The following is a 15,984-nucleotide window of genomic DNA, read 5'->3' as shown; positions in this document are numbered from 1 at the left end:
TCCTATTAGCTCCGGCGTTCCCAGAACCCGGTATTACTCTGCCCTGAATTGGTTCGAGTGATCAACAGAAATCCAGCAAAAATTACTAATCTACTTAATTTAATTTAATATATATATATATATATATATTTTTTTTCTCTTTTTCCCAAACAATATTATAAATTATTTATTCCCTATTTTTCTCTTAAAGAAGTTTAATTTATTTCAGTATCTCACCGTTTGTTAGGCAACGTGGTCCTTTTTCCCTCAATAAGGATTCCAGTGATGACGGTCCGGGGCCTCAGCAGTCAGTCCTCTCGTCTCTTAAATTTTTTTTTTTTTTCGAGGTAGAGGCTGGAAGAAGTTTCCTCCAGGATGATCAGTCACTGTCCGCTGCAGGCTCCAGATCCTGTCACACAAGGAATCCCACTTCTGACACCAAATTGTTGTGGAAATTTGTCTTATTTGTGAGATATCTGAAATAAACTTGTAGCAAATACCAGTTGTCTTTTAAGGATTTTATTCTTTATAAAGAAGGTTCAACAATCAACAGAGTGGCATGCGGTCTGAAGAAAGAAGAACAAGATGAGACAGTTGAGAAACCTTTTTGTTAGAAGAAAGGAGTGCCCTGTGTCCTTCTCATGTCTGTACCAGGTTCCGTTCCCATAACAAGAAGCACATATCTCTCTTTGTGCAGACAGTACAAACATTCAAGGAAGTGGGAAGAACATAGTGAGGACAATGTAAGACATAATAATGATATAAGAACAATATAGTAATACAATTTTCCATTACACACCATTAAAGTGCCCTCTCGGATGCCCCGATGGTAGATAAAACGCGATAAAGTGCCCTCACTGGTGCCCCACCACATACAGCTGGTGCCCCCTTTATTTTTTTGCCCCTGCCCCTCAAACATCCTTAGTCTGCCACTGCCCACACATAAATCCTAGCTGTGGCTCCATCTGAGGACCTCCGATATCTCCTTAAAAAGCAGCGTGTTCCCAGGAGATGCAGTACACTTCAGTCTAGCAGCTGCTACAGCTGGAACATCTGTCTCGGTGTTACCTAAAACCCAGGGGTAAATTTGGTGGAGTGTCCCTTTTAACCCAGGAAATAGGCTACTGATGTGTTTATTCATTTACTTTTTTTAAATTTGAAATTATTTTTCCATAGATAGATAGATAGATAGATAGACTGCAGTACCAGTATACTTCCATTCAAATTTCTTGTGCAGTATATTGTCACACCTCTCACCCATTATCATGCTGAGCAGCCACGATCCACCCAGTTTACACACTTAGCTGCAGCCTTCTGGATGCTCGCACTTGGAGATAAGAGCAACTGTCACCACCAGCACACACACACACACACACACACACACACACACACACACACACACACACACACACACACACACACACACACACACACACCATTTTATTCACATGCATGCTTCACAACAGTGTGTGAAACCATATTCGCCCTACGTTGCCCCCTGTTGAATGTTTTTCTTATTGCATCTTGCAGTGTTCTGCAGTCAGGAGAGAAAGGATAGATGGATTTACATAAAGGAGTGGAAGTTTTACATTTTAACAAGTCAAGAATGTGTCAATTTGGCACAAATTAAGACAATTAAATGTGGGTTTTTTTGTGCAAAAAAAGTGAAACCATAACAGTAATTTACTATAGTTTTATGAAATAGGGGTGTTTCTGTTATTTTCTATTTGTTAATATCAATAAGATAATAAGAGGATTATTTATATGTGCTGTTAATAAGTTTTACAGCACCTGAGGAGTGTAGAGTTTGTGTCATTCACTTGGAGCAGTGTAACACAACCCATTATGATTGACCAGGAAGAAAGCAGAGCGGGTAGGATGACGACAGACCTGTGGAGGAATAATGAGAGCCTGCTCGGTGCCGCAACACTGAAGTTATGACTTTAGTATGGCTGACAAGGGTCCGTTTTTAACTTCGTGTATTATATTCTACCTGTCCATCGGGGCCGCCATATTCCAGATCCTCGAGGAGCCAAACTGGAAATCAGCCACAGAGAAATACAAGCATGATAAGGAGTACATTTTGAAGACGTATCCCTGCTTAAACAAGACAAGTCTGGATGAGATTCTGAAGGTATGGATCCGTCAGTTTTTTAATAGTTTGAAATGCTTAATTTGTCTATTTATCCTGACCAGATAACTGCAGAGCTCTCATCAGCTCTCATAAAGTTATTAGATCAAAGTAATAAAGTCAGACAATTCACAGATGTTGGCCTGCTGGGTGATATTAGATCGTATTTCTCTGGTAAATGTAAGCCCGCACATTAAAAGGGAAGTTGGTTGTGTTTGCGTGTCAGGACACTTCAGTCAGTCAGAACCAGTTTTTCCTGCTCAGGAGCAGAATAAAGAAAACACCAACCTGCAGCGGAACAAGTGAAAATAAACATGACTGAAACTTTTGTTTCTGGTTATATTTCCATGTTGCAGATGAAAATGATAAGCAGTCACGATTTACGCAACGTGCTGTGCTGAACCTGAAGGTGCGCGTCCCCCGAAGCCACAAATATTTGAATGTTTGCCCAAGGTGTGTCCCGCTTTAGTCAGATGAGGCTCGGCTCGTTTTAAGACATCATAAAGAAATAAAGGACAATCAATACGTGTGTTATCAGTGTAGTTAATGAGTAGTAGTTGCAGCGGTAGTAGGAGTTTGTGAATGGGATTTTGTTGAGACAGATTTCCTGTTGTTACTCACACAGATAGTGTCAGAGGCTGCGGGCCAAGGTGTGACCATCACCGGGGAGAAACCCCGAGAGTCCTGGGACTGGCCCAACTCCGTCATCTTTGCTTCCACCATTGTCACCACTATAGGTTTGTATGAAGTCTACAGTCACTGACTCACATGATTATTTCTTTTTTATTATTTAGATCACAAAGAAAGTAATTGAATTTTGTGGAAGGCCCACATTATTTATTTACTTACTTTTTTATGTGTGAGAGTAAATGTTTCATAAATGCATTTTGCAAAGACGTAAAGACAGAAAAAAAAGCTCAATACTACTTTGTAATCAGATTAATAAATGCTTTATACATCAGTCATAACGAACAAAAACAACAGTTTCAGCGTTTATAACCCTAAAGACTAATTTTAACCCACAACCCTGATTAAATATACATTTAATACATTCAAAACGTTTACAACTGCAGAGAATTGAATATTTTACCATTACAAGGCACCAAGTGTGCGGTTAATTCTTCAATAGACGTGTAGGCCTTCAAATGACTGAACACTGGAGAGGTCTTCCTGCAAAATGAATAACTAGCAAGTTAATAAAGACAAAGCATTTTAAACACCAGTAGGATGATACCCAGTGGCAGGGCCAGATTAAATGGACAGATTACTCTGGGCAGACTGCCCCCTATGTACACATTTTGGTTTAAGTTCCTTAAATGCCACATGATTATTATTACACTCACTAATTTAGTTAGGTATATATTTTAGCTTATCTATTTATATTTTGGTATTCATATGCAATTGGTTTGTCGTGTACTTGTATAAGTATAACTAACGTGTGTGTTTAAAAATGAATAAATAAATATATAAACATTAAAAATAACGTTTTAGACTGAAGATTCTTTTAGGTGTTTCTATTTAAAAAAAAATTTTTTTTTAAATGTATGTTAAACACTTACTCTCCTCCATCTGGACAGTAAGGTCCTCCATCTCGCCTACATCCTGCCCAGCCCAGTAGCTATTTGTTCAACCTGGAAACCCAAATTTTATCCTTGCTGCTTCATAAAGAATTCATAAATGACTTATTAACCATGAAGCCAATGGTTACTTTATATAAACCTATTCAAAAATGTGTTATAACTCTCACTTTTTTTGTGTTAATATTTTCTACTTCTGATTCACAGGTTTTGGTAATGTTGCTCCTAAGACTAAAGGTGGTCGTGTGTTCTGCATCCTGTACGGTCTGTTTGGGATCCCCCTGTGTCTGGTATGGCTAAGCACGCTAGGTTCATTCTTTGGAGACCGGGCCAAACGTCTGTCCCAGGTTCTGATCCGCAAAGGTGTTTCAGTGGTAAGAATCTGATTGAAAGCTGAAGTTAGTCTGTTGTTGTGTGAATACTGTGTTAAAAAGCAGCTCCATCGTGTAATTTTGATGAATATGTTTTTCTTTTCTCCCGTCTTGTCAGAAAAAGGTCCAGTTAATCTGTACAGCCTGTTTCCTGCTATGGGGGCTGTTTGTGCACCTGTTGATCCCTCCAATTGTTTTCATGTCCCTGGAAAACTGGAGCTACCTGGAAGGCCTCTACTACTCTTTCATCACACTCACAACAGTTGGTTTTGGAGATTATGTGGCAGGTAAGTTGAATTCATTGCAGAATGTAAGTCATTTAATGATTCACTGAGGTTATTTGTGGGTCTAAACTTTTTGTTTCGCTAAGTCCTTTGTTATAAAAGTCATGTCTTTGCATCGACTCTCGTTTCAGGTGTGAATCCAGGGATTGTCTACCCAACACTGTACAAAGTATTTGCTGAGTTATGGATCTACATGGGTCTGGCCTGGCTGTCTCTCTTCTTCAGCTGGAACGTACACATGGTGGTAGAAGCTCACAAGGTGCTAAAGAAAAGACGACACAAGCACAGACACCATGATGATGATGAGCTGCAGCCCGAAGAGGACAAGCACAACCAAGATGCAAAGCCGACCGTTATCGACATCTTCGACTTCCCGGAGAACGAAGACTACAGCACTGTCATCAAGGAGATAGGATCCACGGCACATAAAATAAAGCCTGAAGAGAACATAAATCGCTCAAAAAGCTGCAGCGACATCTTGGCCACCAACATCCTGACCCTACATCACTCGCCCAAGCACAGACGCTTATTCAGTATCAGTGAAGTGTTCGCGAATGATAAGTCTGTCGTGGGCAAAGGTGAACAAAAAGAGGGTCATTCTCTAATACAAGATAGCAACAAAGACCCTGAGCTTAAAGAAGAATTGGGGACGGATAATGAGGAGAATAAGGACAGCTGTACATCTGCTTCAGAAATTAGCGGTATAGTCTTCACTGTACCTGCCAAAGATCCTACAGAGGAGGAAAGTGTACAGCATCCTAAAGGCGGGGGGACTAGGTTTACAATATCCAAGGTAGTAGAAGATAAAGGTGAAAAAGGCTAAAAGATCTTCTCTAAAAATCGATGGAAATGAGTTTCATGTAAAAGTATCAAGAAAACAAACAGAATTTTGTGGAAATGTCACTAAATGACTCTATAAAAACTAAGGCTGCGCTGCTAGACAGTTTCCTGCTTTACAATGACATTATTTCAATCAGATTTCATTTATAATCTGCACACAATGAGCCAGTGTACAGCATGTAGCAGGTAAAATATCACCACATATCACCATCACTTTGCAAACGGTGGATCAAAATTTTATTTTTACATCCCACATCCATCCAAATCTTTTATTACATCATTTCCATTCTTAATCAGTAGTGATCACAGGCACATAAAACACAGATTATCTCAAATCACAGCGCAGGGCCCTGTGGAAAACAGTGCCAATGAGCAACTTTCCTTCGTAGGGAGCTGCTACACTGGAACCCATGATCTCGTGGCCATTATCGGTGTACTCCTGGCTCACCACCGGCTGCTCTGAGTGAATGTTCTTGATCAGGATGACCTGGAGGAAACATGAATAAAAATATCAGGCAAATTCAAGTAACAGTGTTGATGTATCATTTCATTAAAAACACTAACCTCGGAGCCAGGTGGATCTTCAGGGTTATACTTTAAAAACTTCATAGCATTGGGATGACAACCCAGCCATACGTCCCCTGTCCTCTGGTCCACCTCGATGTTGTCGCAGAGTGACCCAACAGCTACCGACTGGTTGGAAACATTACACACAGTAAATGAGAGTTGAGCTTGTTTAAATGTCAAACTACCTTCAGTTCTTTTTGCTTAGGGTAGAAAATGAGAAAACACTGCATTACCTTAACATACACTAATCGTTCCCCTTCTCGTCTCTCAAAAACATCTATCTCATGGTCGAAGATGTCTGCAACATAGATATACCTGCAAAAAAGAGCAATTATGTGTTATTATTTTAGCGTTATATGGGAAAGATCGCTGTGGAATTACATTCAATAAAAAAAGGATGCACATGCAGCGAAATGAACTGAGAATAACCGTTTGTCAGGTGATATGTTGATGCCATTTGAGGTCGCAAAGCCATCGGCTGCCACCCTCACTTCCGCTGGACTGTAGTACACCACCTCACACCAGGCGTAGCCCAGGATGATGGCCAGGGAGTTAAGCACGTCATTGGGAGTGGAGCGATCATTTGTGGCGTAGAAGCTCTCTACCCCGACTGCGACAATGTCATTTACACTGAAAGACATGATGGATAAGATATGAAGCACGCAGAGATCATCAGATATCAAATGTGTGAAACCGTGAGAGGTGTATTATACAGTACGTACCTGTGGAGTAGGGGGTGGGTAATAGTTTTAAGGTGCACAAGTGTGTCGTCCTGAACAAAATGAAAGATCTCTACTTGGCTTTTTTGGTCCGGGTGATTGACAACAAACAGGTACACAGAGTCATCTGCATACAAACAGCAGTGTGTTGTGTGTTATTCTCCGCTTTCACCTTTAGAATATACATTGTTTTCACGTTTTCATTCATACTTTGACCCATGTTCAGCTCATACCATTGCAATCGTATGTTTTACTTTACTGTAATCCTTAAAATCTTAATCCTGGCTGATTTGGTGACACTCTTGGTTACTGTGATAAGTGTGTTTTTAAGGGCCCTGACACAACAGGCAGACAGTCAGCCATTGGCCAATGTCGGAGGCGTCGATGAACAGCCGGCTGAGCAAGTAGAGTCAGCAGCCGAGCCCATTGGTGAGAGAAATCACTCTGATGCTAAGCGCATCTGTTTTTTCGCCTCTTCACCAGTGGCATTTGCAACTTTTTATCAGACATAGTCTCAATTAGAAGTGGCTATATTAGCGAGAGTGGTGTGACAATGGTAGGCATATGCTGCTTTATCATAACAAAGGTTTGTACATCAGCAGTACTGAGTCTTTGATTACAGACTACTGCCACTGGGTGGTGTGGAGAGTCATGACCTCCCACGCAGGCACCGAACATAGAGCTAGTAGGCCCTTGGTTTGCTTGGTTCGGTTTGGTGTACAGGTTACAAAAAATGACCTTTTCCTGTGGCTGCTTCAACTTTAAAACATCTATCTTGTATTTTTGTTGTTAATTTTTATTACTTTTTCAAAATTAGTTTTCACTCTGCGCTTCCTTCTTCCCTAATTTATAACCTTTTTATTTCAAGAGTTACCCAACCAATAAAAATTGGATTACCACTAATTTAGTCAAATGTCAGCATATGAGGTTTGCTAACCAAATCTGCTGTATCATAAAAGAGCCGCAAATAGCCTTCTCTATATCTGCTGGGGTCAAGAGTCAACAGATTCTTTGCCAGGTGCTTTCAAGAAAATCTGTGGTGATAACAACTGATTTCCAATTCTGTTCCTTGCTCCCCAGCAGGTCTAGTTTATTCTGCACGTGAACATTTTTCCTTTGCTTTTTTCCAGCAGAACAGGACAGCAGATATGTTGTAGACATGTTGTTAAAAAGGGCTGCCTCTTACAATCTGATTTCCAAGTGAAATTATTTAAATGTTGTTGGTTTAATGTAAATTATTGACAACCTTTACCAACAGCAATGATACATTTAAAACATATTTTGGGGGATTTAGACCAGTATAATGAATATTTTCACTCCAGACCAATCATACAACATGTTGCTTGTCACATGACTTGTACCAGCTGAATTGAAAAACAAATTATTTTAATGTAATATATGTAAAATATATGTAAATACTTTATATGAGTAAGCACTTTTCTACGACAGGCAGTGTTTCCTTGATTAAACTCATATAAATTCACTGGTGTCTAACGCTTAATGTTAAGGTTTTTACTAAATTTGATTCCTCTTCATCTAGTTCAGTTGTCTCACATGATGTGCTGTGGGATTTTGCTGCAGCCACACATTATTATTGCTACATACAACTATACAACAAGTAGACCTAAAGAATGAGTTTTTTAATTTACTGTATCAGTGCTTGACACGCAGTCATTTCTGAATACAGAGGCAAATTCTATACTAAAAAAATCTTTTAAAGATCTAATTTTTTGACCTGTCTGGTGTGTGTTGCTGCTTTTATGTAATTTTACAAACTTTCAATTAAACTGTTGAATCATTTATGAGTGATATAGTTCTTTGTCAATCTGGCATTAAACAAATATGTACAGAGTCATTAGATAAGACGTGTTACAGAGGCGAGGCTGTTTTGCACGGCTTTTGAACACAGGTGTGCCTTGAGATTTTGTCGTTCCCTCTGGTGTGCCGTGGACACAGAAAGTTTGGAAACTGATCCAATTCATTAGGTGGTAAACATTTTATGCACAGGACATTTCTCTCTTTTCGTCTTTCTATAGTGGTGAGGTTGCACTTGATTTGTACTTCACCTGCTTCATCCGTGTATACACTAATGCCATGAGGGTTGAAGGTGCTGAGGTCCAGGTCTCCCTTGATTTGCAGCTCCACAGGAGTTGGCCTTGGGTGCAGGAGGTCCAAAATGTAGACCTTCCCTGGTGCATCACAGAATGAATGTAGTGCGGGATGCTTCAACCCCTGAGTGGAAAACACTACATGTTACAGATCAGATCACACAAACACTTCCTCGCTGTTAATACAGCATAGTGCAATGATGCAGTAGCTATGATTAATGCAAGTATCCTAAGATTTTATTAACATACTGTGCTTATAAAGGCCAGTCCATCTCTTAGTATTGTGATATCCTCTGCCCCACAATCTGTAAAAAAACAAAATACAATTTGTTGTACTTTTCAGCTCTTAATCCTTGACCACCCTAACATTACCACACCACAGACACATGACCTACTGCCGGTAAACTGGACTTCAGACTCTTCATGTATGATAACATTTTACATATAAATAGCCCAGAAACATGTTTAGATTACAGAACATTTTGACAATGTAAACAACAAACTTAAGACACTGACATGAAAATAAAGCCAAGAATGTCTACTTACCAATATTCTTTAAATATTGACAGTTGAGGTGTTTCACGGGCACTTCTCTGGAAGCAAGGCTTAATTCCCTGCAGAAGAAATTAAATATAAAAAAGCCTTTCATAGGAAAACAAATGCACAGCCAGTCTACTGTGCCATATTTTTGAACCATGCCATTAGCAGAGCTTGGATCATGATAAGCTGGTCCCTCCCTATATACCCATACAGTACTAGATCTTTTACTAACTGTGGTAACAAACAGCTGTCAACACTGAGAAGCAGTTTCTAAACTTCTACAACACCACCGTATGTTGTTCCTAATTCACTTCTACAAATTATAAACACTTACTTCAGCTTAAGAAATCTGTGTCCAATGAAAGCTGCGAGGGCAGCAACAGCAGCAGCAATCAGTAGTTTCTTCATGGCAGCCATATTCCTAAGTCAAAGGTTGCACTGGGATACATTAAGAGTGTTTTAACAAAGCTGCACCAGAGATGGAGCTAGTGTGTGGACAAGAAACCCTACTGGTAAAACTTTATAGTGAGGGAACAAGTCATATACTTAACTAATGCATGACTCATTTTAATTCAATGCCATTAATTCATGAAGTAACTGTGAATTAACATTCCTTAACTGATGATGTATTAAATGTGAACTAATGACATAAAGTCATGGTGACCTTGTTAATGGCGAGTAACAGGATCTCTACATACATCCAACGTCATCATGACTCATGCATTTGTAAAGGATTATCTAAGTATTTGTACCCTTATTGTGAAGTGTTACCCTGGGATGGAATGTAACTAAGTACATTTACTGAAGTACTGTACTTGAGTACCATTTTGAGGTACTTGTTCTTTAGTTGAGTGTATTTACATTTTCTGCTACTTTATACTTCCACTTCATTACATCTTAGAGGCAAATATTGTACTTTCACTCCACTACATGTATTTGATAGTTTTAATTACTAGTTACTTTGCAGATTGCAGGCTGCATCAGAGCCAAAGTATTGCATTTTTAAACTCATTTATTATTTATTTCACAAAAATGCTGAATATCAGATCTAATAAATAATATGCAGTGTATTCTACTTTTACTTGTACTTTTGATACTTAAGCACATTTAATATCAGTTACTCTAAGACTTTTACTCAAGTACTAGTCGTACGTGTGACTTTCACATATACCAATGTACATAATATTTGAACACAATATCTTTACTCAAGTATGACTTTAGGGTATTTTAAACAACACCACCTGCATCTACTTCATGATTACATCTTGAAAAACTTGATGGTGTGATCCAAATTGGAATCAGTTATTCCAAAGAAAAACTTGTCACCCAGATATGGACCATCTACCTTTTTTTTTGTTTTTACAGTTTGATAAGTCACTATTTAATTACGGATCTGAATCACACTCAATGTGTGTCGGCACATCTTAGATTAAAATATTCAGGACTTTAGAAAACATGAAAAGCAACTGACATAAATATATCAAAACAACAAAAAGTCATATGTGCAATATTAATACTGTCTGTATACAGTGGTGAAGGTACTGTATAAAGTAAGAGGGAGGAGGCTGGACAGACCCGAGTTTCTTGTGGAATGGGAAAACAAGATATGACTTCGGTAACTGAAGATATGCAACACAGTCGCATCAACAGTTGAAACGCTGTTTTTAAAGCATCCTTTTAACTGCCTACATTCACATATTTTGTGCAGTCATCCGTCTGTGGACACACTGCCAACTTCTTTTGTGCACTTCTATTGAACCACAAGACAAACCACAGTTGCAGCACGACTCTCTTAAATTGTTTTATTTACAATTCAATACATAAAAGATGTGAGAACTTTAAATCAACAATTAAACACGTGAAAACATTCAGGAATACACCACATATGTAAAGATTTAGCATTTAGCATAGGTAACCAGATAAAAATATTCTTTTCGCCACACACACACACAGCAGAGCAATTATATGACTTTTTTTTTTTACATGTTTAATGTAAAATGTTGTTTCACAACTACTTCTTTCCTAGTAGTTCAAGTATCTTTAGTTCAATAACTTCCACATTTGACACCATTTTCAAACATCCTCCACCTATCTTCCTCCAGCTCCTCCTGGGGGATCTTCAGGCACTCTCACACCAGCTGGGTCTATTATCAGATCCCGTACACTACAACAAGGTAAAGCATTTTTCTTAATAGCTGTCATATCCATGCTATCACCAACCAATTCATCATTGCACCGTCTGGTTTAAAGCCTTGCAAAGAGGTGAGTCTTGATTTCCTTCTCTTTACCTGAAGTTTTGATTTATTTGTTTTCAAGTCTTCTCCTTTAAACCATATACCAAAGAGGCACTGCCTACTTCAAATCACAGCACAAGGCTTTGTGGAACACAGTGCCAATGAGCAACTTTCCTTCGTACGTTGTTGCTACAGAGGAGCCGACGATCACTTGGCCATCATCAGCGTACACTTGAGTCACCACTGGCTGATCAGAATGAATGTTCTGGATGCGGATGACCTGAAGGAAACACAATCATGACAGTGCATAATCTCTACAGTGAACGCAGCAAAAAAAGACTTTATGTTCAGTGTTTTTTTGTAATGTTGTCGGACAAAAGCAAAAGGACAAACCTCCGATCCAGGTGGGTCATTGGGGTCTGACATGAAAGCTTTCCATACATTAGGGTGACAGCCCAACCACAGGTCGCCAGTTTCAGGGTCAACTTCAATGTTGTCACAGAGCGAACCCACAGGCAAAGACTGGCGAGGTGCCATACACAAGGTTAGAATTCATCATCAACATTCATCACGTCTTGATTACCTTAAACAATTGTTTTGGAAATTCTGCTTTATTGACAGTGACAGCTGGCCAGACAGGAAAGACAGGATCTCTGGTGTTAGTCATCTTAAATTACAATTCTAGCACGATCAGATTTGTATCAGTGTATTCTGCTTTTGCAGCGCTTTAATCACATTACATGAAGAATATTTGCCATCAGTGCCTGATCTTATTTGTCTTGACAAGTAAAATTTTTTTAAATAAAATCCATACAACTTGTGAGTTTATAGGAATAACCTCAACCAACTGCATTTTATATAATCAAAGTTCCTTCATCATTGCACATTGATGTAAAAACTGTAGCAACTAACAAAGGTCTGTAAAACCTCAATCCTCAAATAATGCTTTAAGGCAACTTTTTCTTTTTATTAAAATTCAGCGTTTAGTAATGCAAGCTAGACACAGTGAGCAAAAACGTAACCAAAAGACGTCAATTCAACGTCTTTCAAAACGTTGAGTGGCGAGCCAGGATGAACGTTTTTGTGACGTCATTTCAACGTTCACCATTTATGTTGTTTACAATGTCATTTTAGACATCTTTTCAACTTCAGAACTTCTTGTGGTTCAAAATGAAAGATTTTATGACAGCCAATTTGTACTCCATGCAGCAAAAGTTACAGGATGGTCATAAAAACTTTAATTTTGAAACACAAGAAGTTCTTTAGACGTCTGTAACTGAGGTTGAAAAGATGTCTAAAATTACATTGTAAAAATCTTCATTCTGGCTCTCTATTGGACATCAGTCAACGCCATTAAACATGTTGAATTTACGTCTTTTGGGTGTTTTTGCTCAGTGGGGAGCTGGATAATAATTTCAGGTTATGATCATATAGTGTTATTGTTTAACAGGATTCTGATGTCTGAGTTAATTGCTCCCATGCGTTTGTAATTGAAAACTAAAACATGAGTTATTGGCGTTTTTGTATAAGTAAAGAATTTTGTCCGATAAAGTCGAACAAAGTTAACTGTAACTGAAATCAATTTATCTGATATTTTATTTTGTATACATCGGCCATGCTGTTGTGTCAATATCTGATCAATTGACTTCAAACTATACTGGCCCAATTAGTGTCAACAGCTTAAGACCTTTATAAATAACTTTAATACTCCACATACAGTTTAATATCAGCATAATAAAAGTATAAAGTGTTTAATTATTAAAGCTGATGAAACAAACTAATTAAACAGATTAAAAAAAACATTCTTATAATGTGCTGTGAGAAATAACTGCATGCTCATATAGCTGAACATTTTAATTATTTACCTTCACAGAGACCAATCCATTGTCTTCTTTCCGCTCCAGCACGTGCACATTGTGGTCAAACATATCTGCCACGTAAACATGCCTGCAGTGAGACAGAACATCAAAATGAAGACATTCAGACAGAATCTGAAGCATACTGACTGACCATATGCATAACCCTACACGTCATTCTGTCTTACTTTTTGTCTGGTGAGAGGTTGATGCCATTTGAGAAGTAATATCCCTCAGAGACCACTTTCACTTCGTCAGGACTGTAGTACACAACGTTAGACCACGGCTGCGCCAGAAAAGTCTCCACAAAAGCTTTAAGGAGGGGATGAGAAAAGTAGTGATCGTTGGTTGCGTAGAAGGCTTCTGCTCCCACTGCAACAATATCGTTCACGCTGGAGAGATTAATCAGATTGAAAAAAGACTCTTATCATTAATCACAATATAAATTTGTTTTAGTATGAATATGTCATACATGGTACTATAGTTCATGGTAGGCACGGTTTAAATTCGTCTCCACACTGTACCTGTGGAGGAGTTCATGTTTGATGGTTTTCAGATGCACCAGGGAGAAGTCCTCCTCAGCAAATTTGAACAGCTCCACTTGGCTTTTGTGTTCAGGGTGATTGACAACAGAGAGGTATATCGCATCGTCTGGTGTAGAAACATCAAAAACATTGTCAAGAAATACTGTCAAACACATTCAAAGGGGTGTGTGTGACAGACATGCATGACTACAAATAAAAATAAAAAAGGATTATCAAAGCTTTTATTGTAACAGCGACTACAATGAGAGAACCGGGGCCGACACTTATTGGAGGTCTGAAGTGCCAGTCCCCACACACAGTTACTGATTGTGTGTGTTATTATATCAACATATAATATGAAATATACTGTCACACCCAAGATACCGTAACAAGCTTTACTGCTCCCCTGGAGCTCACATTGTACCCACTGAGATTATCAGAGCAGGTGATCACAACAGGTTTGTCCACATTCTCGACACGCACACACAAGCCCAGATTAACAAAGACATCAATAGTAACGGTCTTTGGTGACAGTCAGCTGAACTGAAAATGGTATTATTATGCAATTGTGCTATTCACGTACAATGCAAAATTGCTGATGCATAAAAAAAGCAGCAGAAAGCCGCAGGTAAAAAGGATGTTCGCCCTTTAGGCTCCATCTTGTCAAGACTTGTGTGTGACATGTGTGCAACCACAAGAAAGTGAGTTAAAGTTCTTGTTACCACTTGGATCAGTGTACAAGCTGATGCCATGAGGGTTAAAGGACTCCAGATCAAAGTTTCTTGGCATGCGCAGCTCCACTGGTTTCATCCGTGAATCTTTCATATCGATGATGAAGAGCTTTGCTGTCACATCTTGGGATGTGAGTCCAGGATACTTCAGACCCTTTAGATATTAAAAATATATTATTATATTACAGAAGGAAATGATCAGGCATTAGCTCACAATCAGTCGCAACAATGATGAGAGTTTTGTTTTTCTTCAGTTAGGGAGATGTTGGCCAAGTACGTGCAGTTTTAATAGGGGTCATGAAGGAATTTTTGGATATTTGGAGACCATCAGAGGGGTTGAACCAACACTGACTCGATGCTTTGTTGAGTACATTAATAACAGAGGTGCAAGGTCAGTCGATTATTGATCAACAGGAAAAAATTGATCATTTAGATAGTCGATTAATCATTTATGTCATTTTTCTGTAAAAAAATATCCCACAAATTTGCTTTCTAGCCTCTCACATATGACAATTTCCGGCTCTTCTCTGTCTTAACTCATTGTAAAGTTAGTATCTTAGAGGACATTTAAAGATGTGACCTGAGACACTGGGAGGGACATTGATTATATAACTGTCAGAATAATCAGTGATGAAAGATAATCATTAGTTGCAGCCCTGTTAAAGAAAATAATAAGTTTTCCTTTTTGCAACTAGTTTAGTTGAGGCCTTGACTTTTCACACATTAAACAGCTGGAAGAGAGCCTGGTCTCAATTTTACCTTCAGCCACATTTGGCAGCATTCAGTACTTACAGTGCTGATAAAGGCGAGCCCGTTTCCAAGGATCGTTATATCCTCTGAACCATAATCTGAAAGCAGTTGTACGGTTCATGTTAGTGCTCATGTCATGTTTTTTGCAGCAGTTTTCTCTGACGTTAATTTTGCTTTACCCAGATTTTTGAGCTCGACACAGTTGGGGAGGTGATTCTGGACCAGCTCTCTTGTAGCGAGGGTCCTTTTCCTGCAATGTTTGGATCACAGAAGTCATATGAGGGCAGGTGACCACAACAACCAACTTTGTTTCCCTGCAGAATAAAACACCCATCAACGCAGCGAAACAACAGCCCTGCTGTCTGAACATGGACGGATGTGTGCTTTACCTCAAGTTGACGAGCCTCTCCCCGAACAGCGCCGCCACGGCAGCGATTACAATCGAGATGCAGACCAACTTTCCCATTTTTTGGAGTCAGGACGAGCAAACTTTACAGACAGCTTTTATAGCGTCCGAGTCCTGCAGCTGAGCGAGGCGTGCCTCTGCAGGCGCGAGTAATGCTGCATTCCAGACGCTCGGAAATATGAAAACGAGTCCGCACTTAAAGGGGAAGTTCATCCAAAACACAGCAAAGCAGCGCTGCAGCGCTCTCCTAAACAACTGAAGTAGATGGGGACTTGTTTTAAAACGTAAAAAAACACAACTATAAGAAAATAAAACACCCAGCGTAATCCAAATCTCCGGAAATTCGAGATTAAAAATTGATTTGAAA

At 39.0% G+C, this 15,984-nt stretch overlaps 3 protein-coding genes across 3 annotated transcripts; 1 reads left to right on the top strand and 2 right to left on the bottom strand.

The window, feature by feature from the left end:
• Nucleotides 1–1,927: 1,927 nt before the first annotated feature.
• On the top strand, nucleotides 1,928–5,402 carry LOC141012141 (potassium channel subfamily K member 5-like). Its single transcript, XM_073485544.1, has 5 exons — nucleotides 1,928–2,113; nucleotides 2,736–2,847; nucleotides 3,895–4,061; nucleotides 4,177–4,345; nucleotides 4,474–5,402. The coding sequence occupies exons 1-5, from the start codon at nucleotides 1,928–1,930 to the stop codon at nucleotides 5,163–5,165; spliced, it is 1,326 nt and encodes a 441-aa protein (XP_073341645.1). The 3' UTR covers nucleotides 5,166–5,402.
• Nucleotides 5,397–9,542, bottom strand: LOC141012142 (serum paraoxonase/arylesterase 2-like). Its single transcript, XM_073485545.1, has 9 exons — nucleotides 9,451–9,542; nucleotides 9,123–9,190; nucleotides 8,826–8,881; nucleotides 8,535–8,700; nucleotides 6,472–6,595; nucleotides 6,179–6,379; nucleotides 5,983–6,064; nucleotides 5,747–5,875; nucleotides 5,397–5,669 (listed from the first exon to the last, which is right to left on the bottom strand). Exons 1-9 carry the CDS (start codon nucleotides 9,531–9,533, stop codon nucleotides 5,508–5,510), a joined length of 1,071 nt encoding a protein of 356 aa, XP_073341646.1. The 5' UTR covers nucleotides 9,534–9,542; the 3' UTR covers nucleotides 5,397–5,507.
• Nucleotides 9,543–10,904: 1,362 nt separating this feature from the next.
• LOC141011978 (serum paraoxonase/arylesterase 2-like) lies at nucleotides 10,905–15,708 on the bottom strand. Its single transcript, XM_073485344.1, has 9 exons — nucleotides 15,601–15,708; nucleotides 15,391–15,461; nucleotides 15,254–15,309; nucleotides 14,453–14,615; nucleotides 13,731–13,857; nucleotides 13,395–13,598; nucleotides 13,216–13,297; nucleotides 11,744–11,872; nucleotides 10,905–11,630 (listed from the first exon to the last, which is right to left on the bottom strand). Exons 1-9 carry the CDS (start codon nucleotides 15,675–15,677, stop codon nucleotides 11,469–11,471), a joined length of 1,071 nt encoding a protein of 356 aa, XP_073341445.1. The 5' UTR covers nucleotides 15,678–15,708; the 3' UTR covers nucleotides 10,905–11,468.
• Between the last annotated feature and the right edge of the window lie 276 nt (nucleotides 15,709–15,984).

The sequence above is a fragment of the Pagrus major genome, chromosome 17 (assembly GCF_040436345.1).
Source record: "Pagrus major chromosome 17, Pma_NU_1.0".
Lineage (NCBI taxonomy): Eukaryota > Metazoa > Chordata > Actinopteri > Spariformes > Sparidae > Pagrus > Pagrus major.
This window is presented reverse-complemented; position numbering and strand designations above follow the sequence as displayed.

Coding starts and splice junctions, on each gene's coding strand:
- LOC141012141 (XM_073485544.1), top strand. CDS start 1,928: ATGGCTGACAAGGGTCCGTTTTTAACTTCGTGTATTATATTCTACCTG. Junction 2,848..3,894: donor CACCATTGTCACCACTATAG/GTTTGTATGAAG, acceptor TCTGATTCACAG/GTTTTGGTAATGTTGCTCCT. Junction 4,346..4,473: donor TTTTGGAGATTATGTGGCAG/GTAAGTTGAATT, acceptor CTCTCGTTTCAG/GTGTGAATCCAGGGATTGTC.
- LOC141012142 (XM_073485545.1), bottom strand. CDS start 9,533: ATGGCTGCCATGAAGAAACTACTGATTGCTGCTGCTGTTGCTGCCCTC. Junction 5,876..5,982: donor AACGATTAGTGTATGTTAAG/GTAATGCAGTGT, acceptor GTTTCCAACCAG/TCGGTAGCTGTTGGGTCACT. Junction 5,670..5,746: donor AAGATCCACCTGGCTCCGAG/GTTAGTGTTTTT, acceptor TGTTTCCTCCAG/GTCATCCTGATCAAGAACAT.
- LOC141011978 (XM_073485344.1), bottom strand. CDS start 15,677: ATGGGAAAGTTGGTCTGCATCTCGATTGTAATCGCTGCCGTGGCGGCG. Junction 15,462..15,600: donor GAGAGGCTCGTCAACTTGAG/GTAAAGCACACA, acceptor CAAACATTGCAG/GAAAAGGACCCTCGCTACAA. Junction 13,298..13,394: donor AACCTCTCACCAGACAAAAA/GTAAGACAGAAT, acceptor GTCTCACTGCAG/GCATGTTTACGTGGCAGATA.